Consider the following 10,429-nt stretch of genomic DNA (forward strand, 5'->3'; position numbering starts at 1 on the left):
TTCTGATGGTAACCAGAAGCTCTATTGGACATCGGCTTTCCTCCTCTGAAGCCAGCTTCCCCCTGATGGCACCCGTCTCACACGTCCTCTCTACCAAGAGGCCCCCGTCCCAAGTCCTCTTAGGAGGTCTGGGCAGGACTCTAGGTGTACCAGGAACTTTCCTGGTGGAGCCCTGGAATGACAAATCCTGGAAAATAAGCAGTCATGCACCTTTCTGTGCTCAGGACAGACCTTACCAAGCATTAGGACTCTGGCTTTTTTTTTTTTTTTTTTTTTTTTTTCAGATAGCACTGCAGACTCCAGTACTAGTCTGTCCAGAGCAGCAAGTGAGAGGAAACAAGCCAGCATTGTAAGAGGTAAAAGCAACCAACTCACTGGTATAAAAAGGGATAAAGAGACCCAGAGAGGGAAGGGTCCCACCCAAGGGCCCTCAGTGAGTCCCTCCTGGTATAATAATGGCCTCAGTGAGGAATTCTACATCCTGGCCAAAGTGCCCCTGACAGGGATGACAAGCCCCAAAAGGGATGACACAGACCATCTGACAGTAGATTCACACTTCTGGCAGACCAGGTCAGAGGCCCAGCGTGTCCACTCATGTCCTCTCTGGCCAGACCTTATCCTAACTTTCCCTAAACTGCTTTTGAAGCCCTGCTACTCTTGCCTCAGAGGATGGGAGAGGAGATGGGGGAAGGGCTTCTCCTGACCTCCAGGAGCTGGGTCAGCCCTAAGCCTCGTCCTTGGACCAAGAGCACCCCCTCTTTCTGTTCCTCTGCCTAGGACATGCTTCTCCTCCCTCTCTCCGTGCTGCTCCTGCTCACACAGCCCTGGAGATCCCTGGGAGCAGAAATGAAGATCTATTCCCAGAAAACACTGGCCAATGCCTGTACCCTGGTTATGTGTAGCCCCCTGGAGAGTAGCTTGCCTGGTCGTGATGGACAAGATGGGAGAGAAGGCCCCCGGGGGGAGAAGGGAGATCCAGGTAGAACTGGGACCATGGGCTTGCCCTGATGGGAAGGGGTGAGCACTGGAATTGTAACCAACCCCAAAACTCTGAATCTTCTGCTGTGGAAACCTTGAACATGGTCTTCCCAAGAGGGGAGGAATCCCCCAGATTTTCAGTCCACCTAAAACATGGCTTTACTGGTCGGCAAAGACTGGCTTGCCCAAGTCCCCAGCTCCATAACCACCTGTCCTGATTCCTCCCCTAGGATCTTCTGACCCTAACCACCCCAAGAAGGTACAAACAATGTGTGAGCGACTGGTATTTGGATCCCCTGCTCCAGAACTCATTGGGCTTCCCAGGTGGTGCTGGTGGTAAAAAACCTGACTCCCAGTGAAGGAGATGTAAGAGATGCAGTTTCGATCCCTGGGTCAGAAAGATCCCCTGGAGGAGGGCATAGCAACCCTCTCCCGTATTCTTGCTTGGAGAATCCCGTGGACAGAGGAGCTTGGAAGGCTTTGGGCCACTGAGTTGCACACGACTGAAGTGACTTAGTACACTCATGTGGGAGACGTAGGAGATGTGGGTTTGATCCCATGGTTGGGACAATCCCCTGGATAGAAAATGGCAACTCACTCTGTTATTGCCTGGAGAATAGCATGGACAGAGGAATCTGTCAGGCTACAATCCACAAAGAGTCAGATGCAACTGAGTACACACACTCCAAAACTTAACTGTTGTTCATTCGTATTAAATGTTGCCTCTGCAGAATGTCAAATATTTTTGAACTGATGACAGTGTTGTAAGTTTCAGTTTAATCATCTGTAGATGAGAATAATATCAAACACTAGTGACAAAGAATTGAGCCAAGGCTTCATTTTTTTGGTGGGTCTTCAAGATAAACTTTTATTCTTCTGCTGTTGCAACCAGCTGAATTCGCCTGAGGTTTCCAAATGTACTGATTATTAAGGCAATTTTCTGGAAACACTGCCCCACAGGAGAAGATCTGGTTTTTACTGACAAGAAGTGAGAATTTGATGAACCAGTGACAAGGACGAGGGGACCAACATGGCCTTGGGCCAGGGTTATGGGGCATCAACTGAGTTCTTTTATCTTTCTGGAGTTTGTGTTTTGATTGGAGAGGAAATACATGAACCAGATTAAAGCTGAAAAGAATACATAACATCCCCAGGATTTGTAGGGTAAGAGACAAGTATCTGTCTGTCTTTTAGAAAGAAAGTAGCTTCCAACATGAATGGGCTGGGACTAGAGCAGGCCTCCTAGAAGTGATCTTGGAGGAGGGGTGGTATTCAAGATGCCAGCTCTCTCTAGCTCCCCGAGGGTCCCTGTATTGAAAAGTATCCCTTCTTCTACCTCCCTGCTCTCATGGCTGCCATGGTTTATACACAAGGATGGGCAACCTCCAATGCTCCCTTCTAAGGACTGACTTGCTTCCAAGGTACCTGCTGCCCTCCCCAGCCAGGGGGGAGCCCAGGAGAGGCTCAGCCAGGGACCAGGTGTCTCTGCCTGAGCACAGTGCACCAGGGGGTCTGGGATGCGGGGCCCATCCTCCGGGCTCCCATTGATTGCCTAGTGAGAATTGGAGCTAAGAGCAGGACCCAATGTCCAACACAGATGCTCTCACCACCCATCAAATACCCCAGTCTCCCTCCACCTGCACATTCTTGGCCCAGGCAAGCCTGGCCCTCCTTACCCTGGGGGAGTGGTTCCCAGATCTGAAATGTCATCTCTCCTCTCCAGGTCTCTGAATCCTCTTCAGCCTTGAAGTCCTGTTTCCTATGAGTACGTGTGTGTCCATGGGTTGGGGGTGCTGGGATGGGACGAGGGACATCTCATAAGCTGTTTTCTTCACTCATTACCTGTGCCTCACAGTTTAAACACAGTTTAAAATTCCTTGCAGACCAGGACCTGGTGCTGACATTTACTTCCTGCTCAGTGCTAGGCAGAAAGCCATGTTCCACAGAGATTCTCAGTGAACAGAGAAATGAAATAATGAGGAAATGAACAAATAAGTGAATGAACATGTTAGTAGTAACTGACAGATTTTTCATTGTCTTTTTGCACATGAATGCTTACTCACAACAGTCAAAAGATGGAAACAACCCAAGTGTCTATCAACATTTATCTGCGGTGAATGAATAAAGAAAATGTATTGTATTCATACTATAGAACATTTCTCATCCATAGATTGGAACGAAGTACTGATAATGTGCTACAAATTGGATGAGACTCAAGAATGTCACTCCTAGTTTAAAGAGGCAGACACAAAGGGTCATATATTGTATGTATTTATATAAAATATCCAGAATAGCTAACAGAGACAGGCAGCTGCATAGAGGTAGCCAGGGCTTAGGAGGAGGCAGGGAGGGAGTATGGGTATGAGCTTTTCTCTGGGATTAATCAAATAGTCTTGAACTAAAGAGTAGTGGTAGTTGTACAATTATGTCAATATTCTAAATGCCACTGAATTGTATACTTTAAATGATTAATTACAGGTAATTCCTGGAGGTCCAGTGGTTAGGATTCGGTGCTCTCACTGCCAGGCCTCAGGTTCAATCCCTGATTGGGGAATTGAGAGCCTGCAAGCTACACAGCACAGTAAAAAAAAAAAAAAGTAATTTTTATATTATATGAATTACGTCTCAATGGAAAAAGAATAACCAAATTCACAGAATTGAGTGTATAATTCTTGAATCAATAGGCATTTCTCCCTTTAGTCTTTGAAGGCAAATCTCTTATAATTTCAGACTTAGGCAGCCTTCTTAAGGTAATGTGATTTTTTAAAATGTTTCGTCATTTTTCCAAAGCAAATTAGTATGTGGTCACTAAATACAAGAAGATGAAAATTAAAATTGCCTCAATTGTGCCCCTTAGAAAGAACTGTTAACACTTGCATATGCTCTTCTTGTGGTTTTTTCAATGTGTGTTTCATGTGCACATGCCTGACACATGCGTGGACTTGTTGAAGAAACAGAATCATATTAAATAGTGTTTATAACTTACCTTTATCACTTAATAATGCACAATAATGTCATCTATCTTCCATAATTTTAAAAGCATGTTACATAGGTTTTTCTCTTTATATTAAAATAGAATTGATCTATATTAGAATATGTACATCATAATGAATTCATATTTGCATATATTGTGCAATGATTGTCACAATAAGCCATCAACACACATAGTTACGATTTGTGTGTGATGAGAGCTTTTAACATCTGCTTGCTCAGCAATGTTCAAGCATGCAACCCACAATTACTAACTATAGAACTTCGCTGTACATTATATTCCTGAGACTCAATTGTTTTTTAACTGGACCCTAGTACCTTTTGAAGATTTCTATCCATTCTGCCCACTTCTCAACCCCACCTCTAGCAACCACAAATCTGTCCTCTGTATTGTGAGTATGCTGTTTTTGTTCATCTGTTTTCTTAGATTTCACATGTAAGTGAGATTGTATAGTACCGCCCTTCTCTGTGACTTATTCCACTAAACATAGTACCTTCAAGGTTCACCAATGTTGCTGCAAATAGCAAGATTTCATTCCCTTTTATGGCTGAATAATGTTTCATTGTATATGCACCCTGCATTTTCTACATCCGTTCATCCGTCCATAGATACTTGGGCTCTAGGCTGCATCCATGTCTGGGCTACCATGAATGACGCTGCAATTAACTTGGGGGTACATATATCTTTTCAGGTTAGTGTTTTCATTTTCTTTAGTTAAATGCTCAGAAGGGGAATTGATGGATTATACTGTAGCTCTAGTTTTAACTTTCTGAGAAACCTCCATGCTGTCTCCATAGTGGCTGTTCCAGTTTGCATCCCTACTGCACAAAGCTTTCCTTTTCTCTACTTCTCCAGCACTTCCTATTTGCTGTCTGATAAGAGCCATTCTGAGAGGTGTGAGGTGACAGCTCATTGTGCTTTTGATTTCTATTTCTCTGGTGGTAAGTGTCAGGTGTCATTTCTGACATAAAACTTTGGTTCTGGGAAGGGGGGAGGGCAGGGAGTCCACGGTCAAGGGTAAAAGCTGACAGACTTTACTGCCATAAATACCGTGGCCTTGGGGCAGGGGCAGGTGCATTGTATGTAAAGTCAGGTGGGTCTAGGTTTGGATCTGTCTCCAGTTCTGTAAGCCTGTTCCTTCTCCTGTAAAATAGAGATGTAGACACGCATTTCCTACATCACCACTGGACCAGTCACCTTGAGAGGGAGTGTCTACACCCTACAGAATCCTGAAAGAATGCATGGGCCCTGATCCTGCAGGCAGGTGGTTCCTCCTGGGCCAGGATCAGGTTTATGTCCATCTCTTCTATGTCACAGGTTCACCAGGACCTGCAGGACGAGCAGGAATGCCTGGACCAGCTGGCCCTATTGGGCCGAAAGGAGACAATGGCTCCGTTGGAGAACCTGGACCAAAGGGAGACACTGGGCCACGTGGTGAGCAGCTGGGCATGGAAGGCAGGTGTCTGCAGATGGCGTGCTGCAGCTAGGCCATGGCAGTAGGCGTACACAGATTCTACCCCAGGAAGAGGAAGGTCATTCTTAAGGTGGCATGGGGTTATCTCAGGGAAGACTGGAGCTCCTGGGGGAGAGGAGAGCGAGGGCAACATCTTTAGGAGGAGGCTGCCTGTCTGACTTCTACTACAGCCCCATCTTTTATGCACTCCCACTTCCAAGGAGATTCAGTGTCACTGACTGGGCTGGTCCTTTTTCCCAGGGCCTCCAGGTATGCCTGGACCAGCTGGAATAGAGGGCCCCTCAGGGAAGCAGGGGAGCATGGGACCTCCAGGCACACCAGGCCCCAAAGGAGAGACTGGGCCCAAAGGTAGGAGGGCGCTATGTGGTGGGTGAGGGAGGAGGAAGGGAGGGGTGACGTTGGCAGCCCTGGTGGGGACCAGGGTACGTGCACAGTGCCTGGAAAGCCTGGAACCTCCGCACCTGGTAGGCCTGGCTGGGCCTCTTCCCCATATTCTCACACTGAGTGAATTTCCTAGAGGAGACCAAGTGGTCAGGAGCAGTCTCCCAGGTTGCTCTCTCACCTGGAGCTGTGGGTGACAAGCTGCACTGCTAAAGAAATGGTACCTGCTGAGCACACTCTCAGCCATGTTTCTCCAATGTGTTCCTTCCTCAGGAGGAGTGGGTGCCCCAGGCATGCAGGGCTTCCCAGGCCCCGCCGGTCTCAAAGGAGAGAGAGGTGCCCCCGGGGAGACTGGAGCCCCTGGACGTGCTGGGGTGGCAGGTGATCAATGGACGTGGGGCTGGGCTCATATTTACTTGTGACCACCACCACCAGCCACCAGGTCAGAGCTGGCATTCCAGGGAGAGAGCCAGTGTTGCATTTTGGGAACTGTCTGTCTCCAGGGAGAGGGTGGTATGAGCAGCAGGGACTGTCTGTATTCAGGGAAGCCTGGTTGTTAGGTTATGGGACAGTCAGTGTATAGAGAGGATGCAAGAAGAGGTTCCAGGCACAGAGGGACATTTGTATGTGGGAGGGTGTACTCCTGGGGATCTGACAGTCCATGTATGGAGGCTAGGGGCGGGCAGGAAAATGCTAAAATAAATGTTCAGCACTCACCCATTTCTACTTCTCTTATCCAGGGCCTGCTGGAGCCATAGGTCCACAGGGCCCTTCAGGTGCCAGGGGCCCCCCAGGACTGAAGGGAGACAGAGGTGATCCTGGAGAAAGAGGAGCAAAGGGGGAGAGTGGGCTTGCAGGTAAGGAAGCCTTGGGGGCCCCATTAGGGTGTGGGGCAGGGAGGAGGCCTTATTTAGCTCAACTCTTCTCAGGTAACCCATTTACAGGTGGGGGTCAAGCAGGAAAAGTTGACAGGGTGTATGGCGAGGTGGACTCTGGTCTTAGCCTCTGTGACTCGCTGGAGGAATACCTGAGCAGATTTTCTATCTGATCTTTATGACAGGCCAACCTCCCTCTCCAATTCATCAGATAACCTTGAACATCAAATAACTCAGTGGATGGGAAATACTCAAGCTATGTGTATTCCTCTCCTACAACCATACCACCCCCTGCAATGCAAAAGGAAGTGTATCAGATTCCTAGAATTTGGAATTAAAATGACATCTGGTTCACTGTCAGTGAGGTACAGGGATCTGTTCAGGGATACTGTTCACAAGAGAACCCCAGGAAATCCAGTGACTGCAGAGGCCAGCTAGGTCAGCAGAGGTAGGCTTCCTAGGCCTCTGTTCCACCTCCTTACCCCACCCCCAACTAGCGTCTCCACCTGGACTCTCTTCCTTTGAGGCCTGGGCTCTGAGTGACCCCAGGCTGTTCTGGATCTGTCTTCACTTGGCCTCTCTCTCTTGCAGAGCTCAATGCTCTCAAGAAGTGGGTGACAATCTTAGATGGACATCTGCGACGCTTCCAAAATGCCTTCAGTCAGTATAAGAAAGGTGAGTTCCTGGACCTGACCCTAGCCAGGCCCTGAGCATGGGCCTCAGACTTAGTCTAGGCTTGGCTTGTAGTTCACTGGGCTGGGTCTAAATTGGACTTGCTGGGACCATGACTGGGACTGGACCTAGACCTGGGGCAGGAAGTGGGGTTAGGACAGGGCTGGGACAGAGCTGTTCCCCACGTGCTCCAGAAGCTCAAGTAGACACATGGGACCAGGAGGAGGATGTGGTCCATGTCACCAGTCAGCAGACCTTCACCACAGCCCACCCTGGGCATGTTCCTAGGACAGACAAGGGGTCACCCAACCCAGGATGCATTTCTTCCCTCTGTGGGGCCAGGTGTGCAAATGCCCAGAGAAGAAGCTGCACAGCCCAGGGCAGCAGAGAATCCAGACATGACCCTGAGAGCGGGGGTGGGATAATGCCCGTGGGGTTCAAGGCTTCTGGGGACCTATCCTTGGTGTGTGGCCACCAAGTATCTTACCCTAAAGATGTCCATGGGTCTGGAAGGAATAGCCTGCCTCCAGTCTCTGGCCAGTGCTAGACTCCCCTGCACCTCTTGTGGAGTTTAAAGCAGACTTTCTTCCATAAGCCTGGATCCTAATCAGGCAGAGGCCTCCTAGAGCACACACCTGAGTGCCCTGTGCCTTTGGGACACTCCATCAACTGCCCCTCCTCCGTCTCTGCTCTCCATGATGACAGTTTTGAATGTGCATCACTTATCAAACCTCATTGATCCAAAAGAAGTAGAGTTCTCTGAAGGAGCAGAGCATAAAGGGGCCTGACTGGGTGAGACATAGGGTTGGCTCCTAAGAACTCAAGCCAACTAAGTACTGAAGTTGTGGGATGAGAATTCTCAGCAGTTTATATCTTCCTTCTTGTTCAATATTTACATGGCTGCCATCTCTGGGGTTGCACAGAGTCAGACACGACTGAAGCTACTTAGCAGCAGCATCTACTTACTATCTCATCGCCTGGTAGCTCAGCTGGTAAAGAATCTGCCTACATTGCAGGAGACCTGGGTTTGATCTCTGGGTCGGGAAGATCCCCTGGAATGGAAATGGCAAACCACTCCGATATCCTAGCCTGGAAAATCTCATGGACAGAGGACCCTGGAGGGCTTCAGTCCATGGTGGTCAAAAAGAGTTGGGCACAACTTAAAAACTAACCCTTCACGCAGACTGCTATAAACAAAGGTGAACTTGGGCATATGAGCTGGCCACCTGTGTGTACCTAAACACCATCACTCAGTCCACACCACCTACATACATGAACACACATGCAGACATATACACACCCATCCTGATGGACTTTGAGTCGCCCATGTACCTTCAGATGGACACATATATGTATTCACACATGCACATGCATACCCACCCAGATGCATGGGACATAAACCAATCATGGCACACAAGCTTGCACTGACCTTGTCCACGGCTGTCTTGGCGCCATCCTGACTACATGGAAAATCAGGTCTCCGATTGCTTGTTGAAGCTACTCAGAGGAAAAGGGCAGTGGGTCAGGGTGCAGCCTGGGTTCAGAACCAGTCCAGTGAGCCCTCTTAGGAGCCCAAAAGATTTCCATGCAGACCCTGGAAGTCAGAGCAGTGTGGATGGGATGGAATAAAGAGATACTTAACACGTCACATAGGGGCTGCTGTTTTGCAGTGTACCTTTTCCTTAGAAATAAGGGATTAGACTCTGAAAATAGAAATGACTTTCCCTTGTCACCTGGGCGGTAATTGCCAGGGTAGGGCTGAACACATGACTTTCTGAAGCCCAGACAGGACTCTATCCAAAGCTGATCCCACTCTGCCCTCCTGCTCCCACATAGAGCTCTCAGATGCCGTCATCCCCTGCTCAGTGGTCCAGGGAGGCTGACTGGCCATAGGTTCACCTGCAAGCATATGGAAGCCAACACTGGACTTCCCCCAGTGCAGAGGTCAGCACTTGGCTGCTCTCAGATGCACCCCTGTCCTCCCCTTTCTCCTCACCCCTTCACACAGCACAGAACGGCTCAGACAACTCCACATGCCCAGTCATCATGCAAGGGTGAGAATGAGCCACCTGGTTGGTGTTTTCCACACTCTCAGGAACTGCCCTGGACTCTACAGTGTCATTTCCCTGCCAAAGGCCTTCCCATTTACACAGTAATTAAAATGCCGGATTCTCGTGAACAGCACGGGGAGGAACAGAAAGTGCATGTGGGAGCTTTAGTGTCACCTCCGACAAGGTCTGATCCTCATCTACATTTGACAGTTGGGCGGCTTTGGGCTTCTTGCGTAAGCACCTGAGTTCCAGGGTCCTCACCTCTTGCATGATGGATGCTTGGGAGCTAAGTGCCTTGCTTTTGTGCTATCTGGTGCCCTGGTACCCTCGTGGGAGCTGGGGACTCCAGTTGAGGCACAAGGTCTAGCTGCTGCACATCCCCAACCTGACTCCTCTTCCCCTAGCGGTGCTCTTCCCTGATGGCCAGGCTGTCGGGGAGAAGATCTTCAAGACGGCAGGTGCTGTAAAGTCATATTCGGATGCAGAGCAGCTCTGCAGAGAGGCTAAGGGACAGCTGGCCTCCCCACGCTCTTCAGCCGAGAATGAGGCCATGACACAGATGGTCAGAGCCCAGAAAAAGAATGCTTACCTGAGCATGAATGACATCTCCACAGAGGGGAGGTTCACTTACCCCACTGGGGAAATACTGGTTTATTCCAACTGGGCCACTGGGGAGCCCAACAACAGCAATGAAGGACAACCAGAGAACTGTGTGGAAATCCATCCTGAGGGCAAGTGGAATGACGTACCCTGCAGTAAGCAACTCCTCGTGATCTGCGAGTTTTGAGCTCCCCCACCCACTCAGGGAAGGGGCAGTGCCTAGAGCTGTGAGCTGCCAACATCCCAATAAAAAGGTGACCCTCTGCTGCTCAAGGCTTCCCCACTGAGCCACGGGATAAGGCCTCAAGGCAGGCCTCCTATGGAACTCCTCCCTCAGAATAAAGCTTGAAACTGGCTTCAAATCTGGAAGATTTGTCACAAAAAAGGGGGGCAGCCTGCGACTCAG

The 10,429-nt window shown here is 49.2% G+C and overlaps 1 protein-coding gene across 1 annotated transcript; it reads left to right on the plus strand.

Moving 5' to 3' along the window:
* Positions 1-777: 777 nt before the first annotated feature.
* On the plus strand, positions 778-10,225 carry LOC102392340 (conglutinin-like). The gene is made up of 7 exons (XM_045165589.1): positions 778-979; positions 5,288-5,404; positions 5,685-5,792; positions 6,099-6,206; positions 6,566-6,682; positions 7,292-7,375; positions 9,828-10,225. The coding sequence occupies exons 1-7, from the start codon at positions 781-783 to the stop codon at positions 10,208-10,210; spliced, it is 1,116 nt and encodes a 371-aa protein (XP_045021524.1). The 5' UTR covers positions 778-780; the 3' UTR covers positions 10,211-10,225.
* The last annotated feature ends 204 nt before the right edge of the window (positions 10,226-10,429 follow it).

This window comes from Bubalus bubalis, chromosome 4 (assembly GCF_019923935.1).
Source record: "Bubalus bubalis isolate 160015118507 breed Murrah chromosome 4, NDDB_SH_1, whole genome shotgun sequence".
In the NCBI taxonomy this organism is placed as follows: Eukaryota; Metazoa; Chordata; class Mammalia; order Artiodactyla; family Bovidae; genus Bubalus; species Bubalus bubalis.